The sequence below is a fragment of the Rattus norvegicus genome, chromosome 12 (genome assembly GCF_021556685.1).
Source record: "Rattus norvegicus strain SHRSP/BbbUtx chromosome 12, alternate assembly SHRSP_T2T, whole genome shotgun sequence".
In the NCBI taxonomy this organism is placed as follows: Eukaryota; Metazoa; Chordata; class Mammalia; order Rodentia; family Muridae; genus Rattus; species Rattus norvegicus.
In genome coordinates this window covers 13,307,564-13,329,325 of record NC_141545.1, presented here as the reverse complement: position 1 = coordinate 13,329,325, position 21,762 = coordinate 13,307,564, and the positions used below count along the sequence as shown (strand labels likewise).

Genomic DNA, 21,762 nt, shown 5'->3' with positions numbered 1-21,762 from the left:
CTTTGAACTTGCAGAAATTGATGCAGAACGTTGGCTGGGTTCTATCGCATGAGGCCTCCGAGCTGTAACAGACAGCTAAGAGCACGAGAGGGTCTTCCAGACAGCGAGAGAGAAAGCCAGAGGCCAAGGGTGCTGGTGTAACTGTGGACGCACAGTTGGGATTTAGCATCCAGCACTCCTCTGTTCCCTCTGTCCCACTGTTCATTATGTATAGAAGTTTTTGCCTGCGCGTATTCCTGTGCGCCATGTGTTTACAGTGCTTGAGGAAGCCAGAAGGGGGCATCATATTCCCTGGAACTGAAGCCACAGACCATCATTGTAAGGTGCTGGGAGTTAAACCTGCGTCCTCTACAAGAGTGCGCTTAACTGAGCCATCTCTCCAGCAGCCACCTTCACTGTTCTTTAGTGACAGTACCTCAGCCTTTCTTAAGGTGCCCCTTTGGAGGGACGGCCTCCATCTTCTGGCATGTCGGGTATCAGACCAACTTGTTACTTGGACACTTGTTACTCTCAGCCGGTAGACGATGGTCTCAGAGGTGTGAACACATCCCTACTATTAGGCATTTATTTTGTTATCAGAAGTGACGTGACTTACACTGGCTTCATCTCTGTAGGGAGCACGTTCAAGGTGCAGATTTCCCGGGAGGAAGGGGATTCCTGAATCCGCATCCCTCCCGCTGGGAGGAAGGGGATTCCTGCATCATCCGCATCCCTCCGCATCCCTCCCACTGGGAGTTGCTCTGATCCAGCGACTTGTGATGTGTTGATCTCCTCCGTAGCTTTCTTTTCTTTCTTTTTTTTTTTTTTTTCTTTTTTTCGGAGCTGGGGACCGAACCCAGGGCCTTGCGCTTGCTAGGCAAATGCTCTACCACTGAGCTAAATCCCCAACCCGGTAGCTTCCTTTTCTGGTGGCTTACTTATTCTCCTAGAGAGAATGCCTGCGAGGAGATGGGTTCATGGATGCTCGGCCTTTACCACGGAGGGAGGAGCGAATGGAGTTTACATGTTAACAAGTAGCTTCCCACACCGGGGGAGATCTGTGCCTCTCCATTTGTGTAGTCTCTTCCAGGAAAATCAACATTGATTTTGAGAGAATTAGTGAAGAAAAGAGAGGGCGTGGAGCAATCCAAAATTAGCCTGCAGCCAGTGAGATGTAGCCAGAGTCCTAAAAGGACAGGCATCTGGGATTTTGTCCAGATTCTGGGGGGGCCGGTGCCGAGGGGCAGAGAGCAAAGAGCAAAGGCACGGAGTAATTATAGGGCAGACAAAGGAGCCTGGGCACACGGAGGTGACACTTGGAATTGTGACAAGGAAAAGGTGCAGAGGACTAAGTCTCCTATGTGTAGGTTTATGCTGTGATGCTCGTACCACACACCAAAGTTCAGTGCATGCGCTTCCTGGGTCCATCCTAGCATCTGGGCAGGTGCTAATCACACACTGTTTTAACCCTGCCCTGACTCATGTCGCTCCCTTAGACAGATGAGCTGCTTTGGCTAAAGTAAACCGGAGCAGGGCTGGGAGCTGAGGCAGGGACGCTAACACTGCGGTCTGTGTTCTCCGTGGCATTCTACAACCGTCTAGTGAACCGAACCGGGACTGAAACTTAGTCCGGGAGCGTGAGAAGAGACACAGTAGAGAGAGCACAGTCAGGCCTGCTCACTCCCCAGCACACAGCACCTTCTGTTTCAATGCCTTTGTCTGTAAAATCAGTCCATTAGGAGGGAAACTCGAGATAACACAGGGAAATGGTTTGAAATACGGTCGCACCATGGGGATGACTATCTGTCCCAACTCAGTTCCTGCTCTGAGATGAAACTATTCAGGGCTGGGGATGTAGCACGGAGCCAGCGGGTTACCCCTTGTGCCCTCTTGTGAGGGGGTTGATCAGGTCACAGGTGCCAGTACGAAAAGCGAAAAGCGATTCCGGGGACGATGGCTCTCTGTGGGAAGTGGTATGTTTGCAGAGAAGGAAGAAAGGGGTCCTGGAGAAACATTGCCAGAAGGCAGAGTCAGGGGGGAAAAATCACCACAGCAAGAAGAGTCCCAGCAGCTCTGTGGGATGGGAAAGCACCTAAGGAAAGTAGGTGGAGCCCTGGGCTGGGGAGTGGGGGTGGGGAGGGGAGGGCCTTGTAGAGCATGCACCATGATGGGGAGTGACAGGTCCTCTCCACCAATGAAACGAGCCATTTCAAGCCAGATTGGAGTCTAGAAAGACAGGTTTATTGGGAAGCAACTCTCAGGTGGTCCCAAGGAAGGAGGCCAGGGAAGTCGCCATGGGGTGGGAGGCAGAGGCGAGGGGAGAAAGAGCAGGAGAGAAAAGCTCAGGATCTGAATCCCAACAGGGAGTAGGGAGTCTGGTTGCTAAGAGGAGAAGAGAAGCCCCTGAGTAGAGGGTGCCCTGAGCAACCATACATCTGGACAGCATCTGACAGAACCCAGAAAGGACCCACGGCAGGAGATTGCATGGCTGCAGGTGCAGGGCCTGGACCCAAGCAGGGGTGTGGAGATGCGGGGAGTGGGTGGGCGGATGAAGAGATTTTTGGGAAGTAAGTTGGGTGGGTATGGGGCTATGCCTGGAGGAGAGGAGCAAAAGGAAGAGGAGTGATCTCTGCCTGGGGACCTCCACCAGAGAAGCATCCCACACTGAAGTTATCAAACTCTGGGCACATTGCTATTTGGGTTCCCGGAGTGCTCTGAGAGGCAGGAGATATGACGTCAGGTGGATAGGGACAGTGCCCTCAAAACCATCAGCTAGCACATTTCACCTGACATGGAGTCTGGGAAGGACTGAGTCCCTGTTGTGGCCCCTCACGGGCCACATGTCATGAAGACACACAGCTCTTTCCCTGATGGAGTGGACCTCGTTTGTGAGATTAGATCAAGCCACAGCATGTCAGCGGAAAGTAGATCCCCTCCAAACGAGGGTGCACTCTAAACGAACGGCAAAGCCTCCTGGAAAAGGGCAGCCTCAAAGAAGAGAGGCCTGGCTGGGTAGATACATATGGAAGGGAGGACAGCCACCCAATACCCTGCGTAGGAGAACGATAGATCGCTGTGTTCTTCTGGGAGGCAGCGGGGTGTAGACCGACTGCTTGTACAGAGTATCAGTGGGTGATGTTGGCTCTCTGAGTCCAGCCGTGAGTGCAAACATTTGCTCTTGGGCTGGAGAGATGGCTCAGCAGTCAAGAGCACTTGTTGCTCTTACAGAGGACCTGGGTTCAGTTCCCAGTGCCCACATGAAGGCTCACAACCCCGATAACTCCAGTTCCATGGGATCCAACGCCCCTTCTGACCTCCGTGGGCACTAGGCATGGTGAATACGTATGGGTAAAAACACCCAGGCTGGTAAAATAATGTAAAACTACAAGTAGAAACGATGATTTGACTTCCTATTCCATCGGCTCATTTTACTACCATCCCAGACAGATATGGCAGGTGGCAACCACATGTCCAGGCGACATGAAAATTGTGTGTGTCTATCACTGCCCACCCCATGGAGGGCTTTGTAGTCAGAGCAACGTTGTTAAGTAGATGTGAGTACCCAAAGGAAAAGGAGAAAATGCATCTAATTCGATTCTGTCTGGGGACACTGTAACAGAATACTTGAACCTGGGAAACTTACAATGAAGATAAATGTTTCTATCAGTTTTGAAGGCTATCAGGGTGGTGGCATTACTGTCTCCCATGGGCGTTTTTATTGTAGCACACAGGGAGGCCAAAAGAAAACCTACCTTAGAAAGTCTTTTTCTTTTCTTTTCTTTTCTTTCCTTTTCTTTTCTTTCTTTCTTTTTTTTTTTTCTTTTCAAACCCTTGTGTCGAGGGCTGACTTTCAATAGATCGCAGCAAGGGAGCTGCTCTGCTATGTACGAAACCCCAACCCAGAAGCAGGTCGTCTACGAATGGTTTAGCGCCAGGTTCTACACGAACGTGCGTTAAGCATGACAGGCGAGAGTTGGAGAGCCTTTTATCACATTAATCCACCATGACCTAAATACTGCCCGCTAAGTCCCCACATCCCAAATTGGTGGAGTTGTAGATTAAGTTTGCGATATCTGAATTTGGGAGAATCAAGCTCAAGCCAGAGTAGACTTTTTCATAATCTGAGGTATCCGAGTAGCCATCTGGATGCCCTGCTGCAGGAGAGAAAGGACAGTTTTCCTGGGGCAAGAATCGGATAGGCGTACTGCAAGAGAGAGTGAATGAATGACTCCTGAGACGCTGCCTGTAGGCTTCAGTTACCGCTCTCTGTGAATCTCTGTGTCGTAGGATTCACCACGGCTCTCTGTGAGTCAGCGAAAGTTTATTTTGATTGGCGGCTTTAGAAGTCTTGGGCCGTTGTGTGTTGCCGTGGGGCCCGTGGTGAGGGAACACTTCATGGCAGAGAAAGCTTGTTGAAGCCAGTGGCTTAGCTCATGACTGCCGGAAAACAAAACAGAGAGGAAGGGACAGGACCCCAGTGTCTGGTCAGCCTCTCGCCAAGGCTCCACCCCTTAAAAGTTCTACCACCTCCCCAGTCGCATGCTGGTTAATTTCTGTCAGCTTGATACAGAGTCTGAGAAGAGGGAACCCCAACGGAGGAACCGCCTCTGTCAAAGGGACCTCCAGGCACAACTGTGGGGCATCGTCTTAACCGATGAGTAATATGAGAAGGTCCAGCTCTCTGTGGGTGGTACCACCGCTGGGCAGGAGATCTCGGGCTGTATAAGAAAGCAGCTGAGCAAGCCATGGGAAGCAAACCAGTCAGCAGCATCCCTCCATGGCCTCTGCATCAGCTCCTGCCTCCAGGTTCCTGCCTCCAGGTTCCTGCCTCGTCTTCCTTCCATGATGGACTAGAAGCTGGAAGCTGAAGTAGGTATTTCCCCCCCGCCCCCACCCCAGCTGCTTTTGGTCAGTATTTTATCACAGCAACAGAAACCAAATGAGGACAATCCCCATGGGCTAGAGTGAAACCTTCACCACTCAGACGCAGGGCTGTTGAGTCTGACACTCTTACTCTAGACAGCCTCCAGTCTAGGCTTTCTGCTTTGTGTCCCTGCCATGTCAGCCCCGCTGTCCAATTCCCCCCTCTTTAAGGTGACAGAAACAGCTCTCGGTCTGTGTTTTAGATCAATCCAAAGGTGCTTACACCAGGGGAGAGGGGGTGCACACTCCCCTGGAACACCCAATGAGGCCTGAGCTGATGAAGGGTTCCACCTTCTCCGTCTGCAAGAAGGAAAGGAACCACAGCCCCCAGGAGGCCCAGAAGCTTCCAGGTCCCTCAGCTCATTACTGCCCTGCAGAACCACGCACTGCCCACTTACAGAGAAAACATTGGTCCTTAGCATCCTTGCTTTGGGGCAACTTACCCACGGGGAACACACAAGTAGTTCAGGGGCAGATTCAAGGCTCCTCTTCAAGCAACGTGACCTACATTGTATATTATTAAACCTGGAGAGGAGATAGAGTTTGAAAAATGCTTTTAAGCTAATGAACATTTTTGGTGGTTCTTTTTGTTACATCATGGGAAAATCCCCAAAGCAAAGGGGGAAAATTACTGGGTGTCTTCATAAAGCATCTCCTTTGTGTGAGTATATTCCATGAGATGAAATGTGCCGGGTAAAGAGAGCTTTTCTTCCAGTGGAAAAGAGGTCTTCGTAACAAAATGAAGCAACGCTGAGTTACATTTCCTTGTTCAGGCCTGAGGTGGAAGCTATGCCCATAGCACTGCCCGTGTCGTCTGAACTTCATAAATCACCATTGTGCCTCCCACTCGGTAAGGTACACCACCTCTGTGACCCAGGATCTGACCTGTTCCTTCCATTCTATCTGGTAGGCAATAGCTTTGGGTAGACATCGCAAGGTGTGCTTTTTATGCTCGGCGTGCTGTATTAGAGCACATAGCAAATTGAACGTGGTAAGAGAGGGTCACATATGATACATATATGATATTGCAAGCCCATTAAAAACTGTCTGGACCCCCCCCCAAAAGCTTGGAGATTAAAATAAAGTCACACACACACACACACACACACACACACACACACACACACACCCCTCTTATTCTCAGCAACAACTGTGTTCTGATTGGTTGGTTCCTCGTAAGCCCTGACATTTGAGGACTTGAGGACCCTGCAAAGGTGCTGACATCTTGCTGGGGGCATCTTGCAACAGCCAGGGCTTCCAAGAGACACAGCCTTGTCAGAGGCTGGGAGATCAAATGTGGCAGCTCCCAGCCCCAGTCCCAGCCATTTGTGCTGTCTTCATATAAGCCACTTGCCTATGACAGGTACTTCTAGCTGACAAAAGACCGGAATCTCTTGCTCTAGTAATGTTGGTAACCTAAAAATATCTGGCTGAAACAATACAGTTGGGGGCTGCCCTACCGGGCCGTACCACTAGTGCTGAGACTCATTTAAATCCCATTCCTGGTTAGAGTCATCTAAGTCTTAGTTTTCTTCAGGGATTCCTGGTGGCAGGGACACTTCTCTGGGCTTCAGGGTCCAGCAGGGAACATGATCAAACAAAGACTTTGAGGTCACTGCTAGTTGCTATGAGAGATTATCTCCGGGACCTCCTAGAACAGGTTGCAGATGGGACCACCAGGTCATGCCCCCATATTCTCCTGGGGGTGACCCCAGAAGGCCTCATCTTGTCTCACTTCTTCTGTGGCTGTAAAGTCTTCTCTGGGGACAGTTTCTGCTTCTTGAGTACTAATGCTGCTAGCTGGCACAGGTGCCTGAGCTGTCCTGGTGACCTCACTTGTCCTGGCAGAGAAGATGGCCGAAAAGCAAATGTGCCAGGAATAACTAAGAGGGTTGTACTGGCTGGTTTTGTGTGTCCACTTGACACAAGCTGGAGTTATCGCAGAGAAGGGAGCCTCCCTTGAGGAAAAGCCTCCATGAGATCCAGCCGTAAGGTATTTTCTCATTAGTGATGAAGGGTGGGTGGTGCCATCCCTCGGCTGGTGGTCTAGGGTTCTATAAGCAAGCAAGCTGAGCAAGCCAGGGGAAGCGATCCAGTCAGCAGCATCTGCGTCAGCTCCTGCCTCCCAAGTTCCTGTCCTGTATGAGTTCCAGTCCTGACTTCCTTTGGTGATGAGCAGCAATGTGGAAGTGTGAGCTGAATAAACCCTTTCCTCCCCAGCTTGCTTCTTGCTCATGATGTTTGTGCAGGAATAGAAACCCTGACTAAGACAGGGGCTCTCTTGTTGGCATTTTCTTCTTGTCTTTTTCTATCCTTCAGAAAAAGGCAGGGCTAGAGAGTTCTCTGACTTTCCTCAGTTCCACACTATCTCCACAGTGGTCCAGCAGTGATCCCAGGATTCTCCATCACTGAAGTTGTGATATGGGCTGCTAGAACCCTCCGGCTACTGATGGCTGTTTATCCTCCTAAGCTTTAGGCCTGGAAGCATGCCTTAGTTCAGGGCTGCTGTGTGTGAGGTGAATCCATGGAGAAGCAACAGGACCCAGAAAACCACCCTGTCATTTAGGAAGATGCTTAGCCCTCTGGAAAGAGACAGGGTCATTTAAGCTTTCTTGTCAAACCTTTCCTAGTACCCTGACAAGTCAGGCAGAGTGAATGCCATCCCTCTACCTCAGACACAGAGCCCATGTCATCGTCCTGGCAGGCACAGAGAGGCCCTTGGTAAATATGAGGGGGATAAAGGGATTACATGCAGAGGACAGCTTTGAATAAATGAATTGATTGAGCAAATTTAAAATTCAATTTGAATCATGCGAGAAAAATGAAGAAAGCAAACAAGACCGTGTCAAGGTTTGGGTTTCTGCCAGGTACAATCTGTCCTTCTGTTGAAGAAAAATCATCCTGACACTTACATGATAAGGTAGGCCTGTTGGGATAAGCATCAGGACTTCTGCAATAGGGAGAAAGATTAGCTCCCTCCATGACAGCACCCAGCTGAGGATTAATAGCCAGCAAGCCAATGGGTGACAGGGTAGAGGGGAGAAAGTCACTAGGAAGGGAGATCCCTACAGAAGGCAGGTCCGTGTGATCAGATATGAAGGGGTCGTGCTATAGCTCTCACCCAAGGACAAGACTCCATAGGCAGGACCCAGGCAAGGAGGTCAGTTAGAGTTTGTTCTAGTATCAAGCTATATCTGTCACAGATTGACAGATTTGTGTCTTTCTGAATGCAATGATGGGTTGATGGAGGATATCAGAGAGGGATCTCATAAAGTACAGGAAGCAGAGGGCACCCTGAACTAGTGAAGCACTGAGAGAATCTCTGTTGTGACATTGGCATAGCCATGTCAAGGAACCTCAAAGCCTCACACCCACACAGAAATGGCAAAGTCTTCCTCTGGTCCATGTATTGACAGGGTGGTGTGTGGGAAAATGTCTACTATAGCTCTCTTCCCCACCTTCATGTTGACAGTGTGGACTGAAAATTCCACTGTAGCTCCCCTTACACATACCTAACCCTTATGGACTGGTGACTGTTCCCAAACAGAGATGGCTCCTACCCAATTAGCTAAACTTGCCCCCAGGTTTTGCCGTATATAATAACCCTGCCTCCGTGTTTTATGGGTGTGTAGTAATCCCCCCCTCCTTGTACAGATGTGTATAATAACCCTACCTCCCTGTCAACTCTATATAGACATGGTGTTTCTCCAGCAGAGAGCTCAGACCAATCCCCTGTGGTCCTATCTCTTGCTTCTCTCCCTTTCTCCTCTTGCCTCTCTCTCCCCCTCTCTCTCTTCTCTCTCTTCTCCTCCCCCATCTTGTATATGTTTATTCTTTGTTCCCTTGCTTACCCCACCCCACCCCACCCCACCCAGGGCCAGGTCCAAGTCCCTGGAGGCTGTCCAGGATGCAGCAAGAAAGAGAGAGAAATATTGAAACTATTAACTTGCAATGTTAGAGATAAGGGGCTCAGTACCTCGATATACTCAGCAAATGGCCTCACCAATAGAATGCATCAAGCAGAAGGCAGAACATTAGGGATGTAAGACAGAAGGAATGGGTTAGAACATTCAGACAATGACAAACGTAAAATAAAGAAGGAACTGACTTACAAGGTCAGTGGGGTTCTCTAAGCCAAGGAGAGGAGGAAAGAAGCCATGCAGGTACAGGAGATATTTTTAATGCCAAACTAGACCAGGCAAGAACTTTCAGGCACTTGTATTATAGAGAGATCTCTACATGTTAATAATGTAGTGACCTAAATGCCAGTAGGCAAGTCAACCAGAACATACACACATACCCAAAAATCAATGAAAAATCAGAGTTAAGTGACATCATAATTTAAGTGGACTCAAGAGTTATAAACATTGATACACATAGTAGGACTGGAGTAGACATCTACCAGGGAGATTGATACACATAGTAGGACATCTACCAGGGTATTTGACACAACAACCAAAAAGTACGCATTCTCCCCAGCTTCCCAGGGCACCTTCCCTGAAGTAGCTCACATTTGAAAATATAAGCCAAGACTTAAACAAATACAAGAAAATTAGGCCTGGAAAGATGCCGTATTAATTAAGAGCACTGGCTGCTCTTACAGAGGACCTAGGTTCAATTCTCAGCACCTACATGGGCAGCTCACAACCTGATGCTCTCTCTGGGCTCCTCAAGCACTACATATGAGCTTTGTAGCCATATAGGCAAAGCACTCATGTGCATAAAAATAAAAAAATGAATATTCTTTTAAAACCAGAGAAATCTCAAATGAAAACTCAATGCTTCTCAAGGTCTTCAAAATTAAGAACAAGTCAAACCAATAATTGAAGAATCAGTAATAAGGATGAAAGCAGGGATTAATGAAGTGGAAGTAAAAAGAGCAATTAAAAACACCAGCGAAGCACACAGTTGGTTCTTTGGTAAGATAAACGAGATTGGTTAATTCTGCACTAACCAAAAGAAAGAGAAGATTCGACTCACTAATGCTGTGGTGAACAAGGAGGCATCACAACAGACACTGAGGGCAGTCAGAGCAGCATTAAAACATGATTTGAAAAGCTATTCCAGTAAACTTGGAAAAAAGAAAAAGATGGATGGATTTCTAGATCTACCCAGATTAAACTAAAGAGTTATAAACAGATTGATACACATGGTAGGGCTGGAATAGCAACAAAATGTCTTCTATCAAAAACAAACAAAAACCCCCGAAGCTGTAGCCCAGGTGGATTCACAGCTGAATTCTACCAGATGTTTAAATGGCCGATACCAGTATTCCTTGAACTGGTTCATAAAATAAAAGAGAAACAATACAAAGGAATGCTTCTAGGTTAATTTTGAGGCCAGTATTTTCCTGCCATTCAAATAAGATAATGACAAAATAAAGGAAGAGGGGAAAGGAAGGAAAATAAAATTATAGGCCAATCTTCCTGATGTACAAAGAATCAAAAATTGTCAATAAAATACTTGCAAACTGAATTCAACTCCACATGAAAACATGGGCCACAATCCAGCAAGTATGACGGTTCAACGTACCCACTCAGCCATCTTGCTGGTCCCCCTATTAAGTTTTATTTATCCTCAAAGAAGAATAAAATTAGCCAGATGTGGTGGTTCACAACTTTAGTCCCAGCACTCAGGAGGCAAAGGCAGACAGATCCCTGTGAGTCTGAGGCCAGCCTGGTCTACAGTCTATAGAAGTAGGTCCAGGACAGCCAAGGCTACACAGTGAGACCCTGTCTCAACCCCTCCCACGCCCTCACCAAAGAATATTATCATTTCAAAGAAGAATGAATAAAACTGAAAATCATTGTACCAGTCAAACTCAGGACAAATCAAGCATGTTTTCATTGATTTGCAGACCCTAGATTTTCTATAAATAATAACAGTATTCGTGTGTCCATATAATCCAGTTGTGTGTGTGTGATGTGTAAGCTGAAAGGAGATTCAAGGGTTGAGTGGGGAGGGAGATGACTCAGGAAATGGGAAGGGAATGGGAAAAGGGGAGGGGGAAAGGAAGACCTGTCACTTGGACCTCCATGAATAAGGAGGGTAGAAGGGAAATTCAAATGCTGTGCTCACTCACTGTTTGTGGAATGATGTCTTTTTTTTTTTTTTTTTCGGAGCTGGGGACCGAACCCAGGGCCTTGCGCTTCCTAGGCAAGTGTTCTACCACTGAGCTAAATCCCCAACCCTGGAATGATGTCTTAACAACCGTAAATGCCATTTAATGGTGCTAGTACAGGACTCGATTTCCATATTCAGACATTCACCGTGGCAACTGGGTGGAGGATAGGATTGCAAGAGAGGCTCAAGGGAGTGACAGGTCAGTTTGGAGGCTGTTGATACACCCTTGACATGGTGACAGTGATGGGATGTGTTAGGTAGCGTTGCTGTCACATGACGAATACATGGGCATAAGAGGGACCTGGGGAGGAAAGGGTTCATTTGGCTTATGGGTTGCAGTCCATCACTGAGGGACACCAAAGCCGGAACTGAAGCAGAGACCATGGAGAAATGCTGTAAGCTGACTCGCTACATTTCTTATAGAAGCCAGGTCCACCTGCCTAGGGATGGTACCACCCACAGTGGGCTGAGCCCTCCTTCATCAATTAGCAATTAAGAAAGTGTTCCTCAGACATAAACATATTGGCTCTGGGCAATTCTTGAGGCCAGTTCTTCAAGCTGAGGTACCCTCTTCCCAGGCAACTCTAGATTTGTTTTAAATTGACAGCTGAAGCAACTATGACAGACACTTATCATGAGGGTTATGTCTGATAAACAGAGTGTAAGTTGAAAATATTGGCCTGGAGGTAAAATGTTCCTTACACTCAAGCACTATAAACATGCTATTAAAGAATATCATAAACCAGCAGAGCATTTATCATATCTAACATAGGTGCCATCCTACATCATACTATAGATGTGACTCCTGTCATGGCCATGGGGCTAACTGGAAGCTGGAGTCATTACCACTAGCCAGCATCACACTGGAGGATTGAGCTGCATATGGCCAACACAAGGAAAGATACAGATTGAAGAGACATAGTAAACAAAGTTTCTACTGAGTGTGTGTTGGTTTTATTTGGTTACAAAGTCAAAAACCTGTGAGTGGAGGCACTGTCTGTCAGGGAACACACACTTCTTAGGCCATGCATGGGAAAACTGGTGAGAAATGAAAGCCGGGAGAGGGGAGGGCCCTCTTGGCTGTCAGTTCATGGCAAGTGAACTGACATGCTATGTCCTGGAACGAAGAAGACTGGGCCCACCCTCCGCTGAGGTACAGTCCAAGCCACAGGCATATTAAACATATTAAAACGTTGTCGTAGTAAACAAGCCTCCCATTCTCCACAGCAAGGCTGGGCTTATTAATCAGGTTGCCTGAAATCTGTGTTTTTAATGAGGCCACCAGCTATGCTGTGTGGCAACTCAATAACCCCTTTGGGGCTGCCCCTCCCCCTCCACACCTCGTTGTGCTTAACAGGCTGTGTTCAGAAGACAGGCCCATAACTCTTTTTGACAGAGTGTATGGATAATATTCATCGTGTAGGGCGAATGTTGTCATGTCATGTTTGCAAAGTGTGATGGCTTTCTGGTCTTTGAAAAAAAAATTGGTACCTTGCAAAATTTATCATTAGTCTATCAGGAAAGTGAGCGAAAATGCCTTTGTTGGCGTCTCTTGCTGTCAAATGTGAAATGAAATAACCCAGTTTGTGCTTCTCTCCTGACGGAGTTCAGAGTCTGTCTCTACAAGCTTCGGGAGACAAATGGGAGTTGTTTGCAGACTAACAACCACATGGTGTTGTGTGGTTGTGCCCAGCAGTGGCGAGGGTGTCATTCAGACATTGTACTAATTACTTTTCCATGGTCAAGTTAAAAATACCAGGACTAAGAACATTTGAAAGACTTTATTTTGGCTTCCGTTTCCAGAGGGATAGAGTCCATCCTGGAGCTGGAGAGACGATTCATCGGTTGACAGCACTTGCTGTTCTTCCAGAGAACCCAGGTTGGGTTCCCAGAACCCACGGGGCATCTCTCATAACTATCTTAGCTCTGGCGTTATAAAGCCGGCTTGGTCTAGATCTATATAGAGTTTCAGGCCAGCCGGGGTTACATATTGCGCATGCCCTGTCTTAAAAAAAAAAAAATCAAACTTTTAGAAAGCTTGTTTTTCATGTGTATGAGTACCTGTATGTATGTGCACATGTATGTGCAGTGCCTGTGGAGGCCAGAGAGGGAATCAGATTCCCTGGAACTGGAGCTTCAGAGGGTTGTGAGTCACCATGGGGGTAACAGGAACCAAACATGTTCTTCCCAAACATAGCTGGTGCTCTTGACTGCTGAGCCATCTTCCCAGAACCAGCTTCACAGGCCTTTTAAAGAGCCAAAGGCCAGCTTGTCCCTGCTTTCAGGAACCGGTGAAGCCACAGTTCCAGTTGTGACAAATCCCAGCTGTCCAAGCCCTTTTCTGTTTGCCTGGGAGTGGCTAAGCCTCCACAGATATGGAAGCATGTGGGGGTCCCTGGCGTTTTGTTTTATTTTGTTTGCTGTACTGGGGATTTGACTTTGGGCCTCACATAAACTAAGTGCTTGTGCTAGCATTGGGCTAGACTCGCAGACATGGAGAACTCTTATTCAGAATGTAACACCTTTCAGGCTCGTCCACTTTGCCACCATTGTCAAGGACCAGTTTCTCTTCTAAGTTTCAGTGACACTGTTGCGCTAACCAGAGTCAAGCCCCAGCTTCCAAAGGTCCCAGAGAAGAAACTGTCTCCTCCTTACCAGCCCAAGGCCACAGCCTGGTTTCTTTCTCAAAGGATATTTTTCAATGCGAAGGATCTCATCCTTTAAGGGACTCCTCCTTCCTCCCCAGGGTCCTCAGGAGATGACAATGGTGTTCATGCACAAGAATCTAATCACCTTCCCTACCCAGAAGGAGTCCTTGCTCCTACTTAGAGCAAGGAGGATCAATCCAGATCTATGGCAGGAAACATGTATGAGAGCTGCTGATATCTTGAGCCAGATGGCAGGAAAGACAGACAGACGAGCTGTGTGTCAGAGGGCATGGGGTGGGGGGGGGGGGGCGACATGGACTTACTCCATGGGACAAAGCTGAGTACGCTGAGTCTCTGAAGAGGTAATGCCATTGACTGAAACGCTGGTGCTCGCCATCAGACAAACAGCCAGAGAAAGCAAGCGCCACCTTCAACAACAGCCTCCTTGGGTTCTACTGTAGTACCATGGTTTTATTCCAAATCAGCTCCCCAAAGCAAAGGGGTCAGCCTTTAGACTGCCTTTCCCAGGGAATGTATATGGCCAGGAATTGAAATAATGAAGGAAGTTATTACTATCCAGCCGAGGCTCAAACCCAGGCTCTCCCGCATGTACGCTACTATGTTGAATACCCAGCTGGGGAAAATAGTTGATATATAGATCTCAGTGAATAATTACAGAAACCTAGACATCTTGTGCTTCCTGACACGCCCACAGTCACACATCTGCGAGACCGTTATCCCCCCACGATTGAACTCAAGCCCAAGCCAGACCTGAGAACAAATGACTGGAGATTAGAGAGAAGCCAAGAGGCAGATCCAGTTCCAGGTCTGCGCAAGCCGGTGACCTGAGGGAGAGGATGGGGGTTGCTACTCAGATGGGGCAAGGTACTGGAACCTGATTAAACCCAAGAGCAAAGAAGGAAAAACAAAAGAGAGATCGGCAAAGTGTTCTCATGAATTAGGTATTAGAGGCCAAAGACACAGTGCCATTTTATTAAGTGTCTCCCTGGTGGCGTTGTAGTTAGATAAGGAGAGTCTGTAATTTTTACCAATATAGACTAAACTAAGTAAGACTTAGAACACTTATGAAAAGGAGCGGGTAGTATTAAAGAGAGAGAAGGAAAAAACAAGATGGCTTTTTGATTTCTTAAAATTTAACTAGAGCTGTGCAGGAGCCAGGCTAACCCTACCAATGAACCTTTCTTATTGTTCATTTTGAAAAGGGTTTTTGCCCAATTGATCAGGCCAGACTTTAATCTGCTCTCTAAACCAGGCCAGTCTTAAACTTGCAATCCTCCTGCCTCAGCCTCCCAAACACCTGGGTCCCTTGTCATCAACCCAACCAAAGACCTGATAATTACTAATCTGGGTGATGAAATCCTTGAGGAGACCTTTAGTCCTAGCACTCAGGAGGCAGAGGCAGGCAGATCTCTGAGTTTGAGGCTAGCCTGGTCTACAGAGTGAGTTCTGAGACAGCCAGGGTTACACAGAGAAACTCTGTCTTGAAAAACCAAAAGGAAAGGGGATGGGGGTCTGAAGAGATGGCTCAGCGGTTAAGAACATTGACTGTTCCTCCAGAGGATCTGGGTTCAATTCCCAGTACCCCACATGGCAGCTTACAATGTCCATAATTCCAATTCCAGGAGATATGATGCCCTCACACAGACACAAATGCGGGCAAAGCACCAATGTAAATAAATAAAAATAAAAATAAATGATTTTTTAAAAATGGATGAAGCAAATAAATGTGCCCAGGTTTTTCTAACTGCATGGACTGTTTGCCCCCAAGAGAATACAAGCAGCCATTTTGATTGTGCTCTTAAAAATACACATAAACTTTTGCTATCGAAACTGTCTTTATCAGGGTCCTGGTTGTTGAGAGACAGAGTATCCCAGTGGAGCTCAGGCAGATCTGGAACTTACCATGCAGCTTAAATTGGCAGGAAACTTGCAATCCTCCTGCCTCAGCTTCCTGACAGCTAGAATTACAAGCATGTGCCACCATTCCTGGCTTTAACTGCATTAGCTCTCTTTAAATACATAGTTCAGTATTGTTAAATACATTTTGCTAGTTTGCAATATTGATGTGTGTGCAAACTCAGGAAGGCGTGGGCCCCTACAATGCCTTGTGGTCTTGTAAGAGAGAGAGAGAGAGAGAGAGAGAGAGAGAGAGAGAGAGAGAACCTGAAACTCTGTGACTGCTGAACAGACATCCACCCTCTCCTCCTGCCAAAGCTGTCGCCATTTTGTCTCTGAATTTGCTGATTCCAGGTACCTCAGACAGCCCCACTCACATTGAGACCATTTGGGAGACATTGTTGGAGACGTTTCTGTTACTCTTGGAGTCTCGTTAGTCTTGGCTTCCATGGCATGACCTGGGCTTTCTACCATGTGTTCTCACACATGATATAATTCCATATCTACATATAACTTCATGTCCCGTTAATGTCCTAAATCATAACCAGGGTGTGAGCTTTAGTTTCATAATGGCTTCTGCTGTCCCTGTGCCGCAGCTTTGCAGAGGCATTTCCAGTCTCCCCTTAGCCCCTAAGTCAGCTTATTTCCTTCCTGGGCTAATTATGGGCTCTCCCGGGCCCTGCTCTCTACCTCACTCCCCTGCTTCACCGCAGCCTGGGAACACAGCTTTAGCTTGGCCCACATAACGTGTTCCGATGTGGGAATGGTTCCACGAAGGTCTTAAGAGTTGCGGAGCAATAGAAAGTCAGAACTCAGGGTGTTCTCCAAATTGAAAGCATCAGGGGTTCGCATTAAAGGAGGGAAATCCCTGCTGTAGGTCTCAGATGTGACCTGGTGACAATCCCTAGCTTTCGAGTTGGTGGAAGCTGGGAGTTGGTTAGGACATTCGAGAAGGTCTCACCTGTTAGTCCAAGGTTATTGGGTCAGCCACAGAGATAGCTAAGGCTAGCTCAACGACTCGACTCCGGATCTGCAACATTCTGACTCAACCTGATTTCTTTCTCTTTTTTTTTTATCATTTTATTCTTTTTGAGATTTATTTATTTTATTTATATGAGTACACTGTAGCTATCTTCAGACACACCAGAAGAGGACATCAGATCCCATTACAGATGGTTGTGAGCCACCATGTGGTTGCTGGGAATTGAACTCAGGACCTCTGGAAGTGCATTCAGTGCTCTTAACCACTGAGCCATTGCTCCAGCCCTCAACCTGATTTCTAATCAGTCAACTAACCTTACAGAATCTTTAACATGGTTCTGGTTTTTTTTTTTAAGTATGTTTTATTCACAGTAATGTCCTCAACCATACTGTAATACGCATCAAATCTCCATTTGAGGTTGGTGGTGTGGCTCAGTGGTAGAATGCCTGGCACACGTGTGGGTCTATCTACACCTTTTTTCTTCCTTGTATCAAGCCAAGTGATATTTTGTTGCATATGTTACACATGTTCTTTTAACCTCCTTCCCCTGAAGGACCCTGGGGATGCTTTTTGCCTTTTAACTCCTATCCACACTGCTCTGAATATAGTGTCCAAGACCACTGCTTTGTACACAGTGATCTTTCTCCCCTGGTTTTAAAAGTCCCAGGAAGTCTCAGGTTCAAGGTCAAGGTATGTGAGCATCCCTCCCTCTGAGGGTCCGGTCCACCTCACCTCCACAGAAACCTTGTGTTTTAGTTACGTTTTTATTGCTATGAGTAATCACTGTGACCAAGGCAACTCATGAAAGAAAACATTGAATTAAGGGCACGCTTACAGTTTCAGAGGATGGGAGGCTATAACCATCATGGCGGGGAGGCACAGCAGTAGGCAGGCAGGCGTGGTGCTAGAGCAGTAGCTGAGAGCTTCCGTCTGACCCTGAAGCAGGAGATAGAGACTGTGTGAGACCAGGCCTGGAATGGGCTTTTGAAACCTCAATGCCCACTCTCAAATGGCACACTGCCTCCAACAAGGCCACACCCGCTAATCCTTCCCAAACAGTCCCACCATCTGTGGCACAGGCTTTCAGATATATGAGCCCCTTGGGACCATTCTCATTCAAACCATCGCACCTTAGCTCACCACTCCCCATAGCCTGGACTGTGAACGTCTCTACCTTTCCCATGGATGCTTCATTTGAAAGCAAACCAGAAAGTGTTCCTAATAAGAAAACGCAGACGGAGAGAGTCAGAGTGGAAAAGACCTCCTCTTCCTGCTTCCCACTCCATGAGCATTGGCTGCTGAGACAGAGTGTATCTCTAAAGCAACATTTTAAAGGTATGTGAGTGTGTGTATGCACATGCTGTGTGTGTGTGTTGTGTGTTTTACATGTCATGTGGATACCATGCCTGCAAAAAGGTCATTTTACCCCCTGGATCATAAAGGGGTCCAGCAGCCAGACCATGACACACCCAGGCCGACCATGGCACACAGGCGCTCACAGACTTTGTCCCTTTACCCTTGTCCCCCTGCTGAGCTGTTAGATCTCATTCCTGAAGCTCGTCACCAAGGTCTGGCCCCTTATTTGGCCACTGGCTCGTTCCTGAGACCAAACACCAAGGTCCAGCAATCAGAGTCCATTGTTTTGACTAACCCGATAACTAAAATACCCAGCCAGACCTCACTAGCGTGCCCTACCTCGTTCTAACACAGACCTCCCCTTTCCCCAGCAAAGCTGTTTGCTGATGCTTCTGCCCAGTGCAGATTCGGCCACCTTGTCCCTCTGCCCTGCTTAATCAAGGATCTCTTTGCGTTTGACTTGTGCTTGGGAGGTGTTTGGGTATGGTCTGTGCCTAACCGGGGTCCAGAGGGGAGCATCCCACAATGCTCAGGTCCCTTCAGACCTGGAGTTATGGTCGCCGTGAGCCGCCCCAGGTAGGTTCGAGGAATAGAACTCAGGTCCTCCCGCGGAGCGCCAGGTTCCTAATCCATCTTTTCAACTCTGTAATCTGGTGGTTTTATTGAGGATAAATTCTAGGGTGGCTTGCACCAAGTTTTCGGTAGTTTCTCTACTGAAGAGCTGATCTTGTAAATATTTCTGCGTTTTATTCTCAGGGTGGCATAAATACATTTTAAAGTACGAGGTCTCCTCCTTTGTTTTTCTTTTGAAGAAAACTTTTGCCTCCTGCCCCTCTTCCTCATTTTTGAATTACAAATTACAAGTTTACTAGGAAGTTCAAATTCCCTAAGACTTTTGGGCCATTCGCTTAGGGGAAATAGCTGCCTCTCCCCACCCCCCAGTTGTAATACTTTAAGTACTAAAGATATGTGAATGGTTTGTGTAAGGCATAGTAATTATATTTTTATGTATAAAGATAATTTCAAATGAGGCCCAAGCAATTGTTCTAAGCATGAGGATTTGCACATGAGCCAAGAGCCCTCCTGTTGGCAGCGGACTGGGCTGAGAGACCTTGTCATTGGTCACGTTTATAAATGTGTTTACTCCTTGGCGAGACAGGCAGTCAGGGCTGGCACGCCTCAGCTAACCCTCCACCCTTGGATCCCCGAGGGTCTCCTTTTGTGTGTGCCTTGAGTCCTTTCTAGGCGTGTCTGCGCAGTACGGAGACAGTGCTGTGCTCAGAGCAGCCAGGCTGTCAGCTCAGGGAGATGCCACTGTCAAAGGCTAGGGGTCTGAGGATTCCCAGAAACTAGGTGGCCCTAGGTTTGCTGCTTCTGCTGCTGCTGCTGCTGCTGCTGCTGCCGACGCCGCGCTGCCTGCCCAGCTCCCGCCCCAATCCCGCCCCTCCCTCGCAGGAGGATTTGCCAGCCGCCCCGCCCTCTCCTCCCGAGTCCTCCTCTCTGCAATAGCTGAAGTTATCAGGAGAAATAAGGTAGTCGGGAGACCACATGGAAGTTGTGACAGCTCCCCGGGGCGTCCCTTTGGGAGCCTGCACCTCGGCTTAGGGACCTCAGCTGACTCGGTGAATGCAGGTGCTGCGGAACCAGCCTGCCACGATGGGCCACCACTGCTGCAAGCCTTATATTTGCCTTCAGTGCCTGGACAAAACGGTACTTGGCTCTTCCTCTCTTCTCCCCCCACCCCCTCCTGGGTCTGGGCAGAGAAGGTGTGAGCATCCACCTCTGGCCCCCGCCTCCTCCTCGCATGCCTGTGTGCTTTGTTGGTGAGCAGGAAGCTCCGGGTTCTCCTTCCAGGGTGCTGGATCGTGAGTGGTGCTTACAGGAAAGCGTTTATTCTCCCGGGCTCTGCAGAGCCTTACATAATATTATGTTCCCGCAGGCTCAGATAAAACTGTTGCATTTTGCAGACATAATAGGAAGGTCTTGAAATTCAAACTGCCAGGGGGATCCTGGGAAGGTTCTTAGTGCATTTTCTGTACCTGGGAAACCTAGGGTGTTCTGGTGTGGGAGGGATATGGGTCAGCTTAGGCAAAATGTTTTCGCTGAGCCAGAGCGAACTTTGAAAGTTTATCCTGCTGGGTTTAAAGAGCATCTCTCGTGGTTGCTAGATGGCCCCTGTGAGAGAGGAAGGCACAGGGGTCTAGTTTGTTTCATGGCTTTCCTGTCACAAAGGGGTGACACGGGGGCCAACACCTGATGAGCCAGGGACTTTGAGGGTTCAATAGAAGATTCATAGGCAGAGAACGGAAATGGACTTAGGGAAAGCACTATAGAGTCTGCAAAGTCTGGTTTTGCTGTGGGCTGCTTCCTGAGGGGTGTGTTGTTTATAATTCCATCTCTAGATAACTACTATCAAAAGCTATTCTCTGTGATATATATTTCATCAAAGAGGCATGAAATGGAATCTCATGGGATACAGGAAGCCTGAAATTGCCTCCTTTTTACCAGGTGGCATCAACTAGGAGATAGCTTGGAGTCTAGTATGTGACCAGGTGAAAAGGAAATATATGGTTTAATTTAAAACTCATTACAGGGCAGTCCCTGGGGATCATCTCTGTCGGTTCTGCTCATGAACCCTGACCTCCTGTGGGCTCACACACCATCGCAGAAAACTAAACTTGAAGCTCACTTTTGTTCTGGGGCAGGCATTTCAGGGAAATTTGGCTTTTGTTGGCCAGAGTCAGAACTTAAGTTGTATGTGTGTGTGTGTGTGTGTGTGTGTGTGTGTGTGTGTGTGTTTTCAATAAATCAACATACATTTCCCACCAAAGCCACTCTTTCCCAAGAGATGCAGCTGCAAGAAGAAGTCAGAGAGCTTTATGACAAGAGTTTGCTAAAGGCAAGGTAATATTGTAAAGGTGGTATTCCTAAACCCAGGTCCAAAAGTTCCAGAAATAAAGCCAGGCACAGAGATGGAGCCTCAACTCCTGAATGAGGTGGATAAGGTGGATAGAAGCTGAATTCAAAGCCACAAGGACAGCATAATAAGATCCTATTTCACACACACACACATATACACACACACATACATATATATATACACATACACACACACACACACATATATATATATATATATATATAGAGAGAGAGAGAGAGAGAATCTTTTAATCTTTTAGAATAGAGAATTTCCAGGTGTCATGGTGCACACCTTTAATCCCAGCACTCAGGAGGCAGGGGCAGGCAGACCTCTGTGGTTTTGTGGTTAGCCTGGTCTAACAGAGCCAGTTCCAGGTTGGCCTGGACTACATAGTGAGACCCTAGAGAGAGAGAGGTGGAGATCATCTTTTTGGTGTGAGAATAAGTGATCTTAAAGTGAGTCTGTACTTGTTTTCTGTTAGATCAAATTCCTAAAATAATAATCATAATCATAATCATAATAGTAATAGTAATAATAATAACCTTCCTTATATTGCTATTGTATTTAAGGATTTTGGAAAATAATTTGTTATTGATCTCTTTCAAAGCATGACATTTGAGGAGCTGTCTTTTGTTTTAGCTTTGAAACCCCAAATTCAGTACTTCAGTTTTCTGTGACAAAAATGTAAAATGATAAACTGTGTTAATAGACCTTCTCATTACTCTCACGCCCATATTTCTTGATTCTTTTTTCTTTGCCATGTTTCAGAATGGTTTTCCAGCAAAATAGCTGCATATTTGGGCGACTTTTAAAGGAGTGGGACTTCTTTTAAAACAAGAGAAGGCATTGTTTTGCTGTTGCTTGCTCTTCATCAGGATCACGTCATAAGAAGTGTGCCCAAGTCCTTCCTTCAC

General features: G+C 47.2%; 1 protein-coding gene and 1 long non-coding RNA gene across 11 annotated transcripts in view; one reads left to right on the top strand and one right to left on the bottom strand.

The window, feature by feature from the left end:
* Positions 1 to 21,762, top strand: part of Mtus2 (microtubule associated scaffold protein 2) — a 371,981-nt gene that overhangs the window by 307,872 nt on the left and 42,347 nt on the right. Inside the window, exon 1 of one of the 6 annotated variants that reach the window (XM_087579120.1) lies at positions 19,392 to 19,638. In XM_087579120.1, coding sequence (XP_087435246.1) covers positions 19,555 to 19,638 — 84 coding nt within the window. In that variant the 5' untranslated portion in view covers positions 19,392 to 19,554. 6 annotated transcript variants of the gene reach the window in all.
* Positions 3,948 to 8,945, bottom strand: LOC102547400 (uncharacterized). Of its 5 annotated transcripts, none has more exons than XR_015634218.1 (4): positions 6,373 to 6,489; positions 5,535 to 5,862; positions 5,346 to 5,427; positions 3,948 to 4,416 (listed from the first exon to the last, which is right to left on the bottom strand). It is a non-coding gene; the product is annotated as an uncharacterized LOC102547400 (long non-coding RNA). The 5 variants fall into 5 exon arrangements; XR_015634217.1 differs by having other exon boundaries at positions 6,257 to 6,469; XR_015634215.1 differs by lacking the exons at positions 5,535 to 5,862; positions 6,373 to 6,489 and adding an exon at positions 8,879 to 8,945.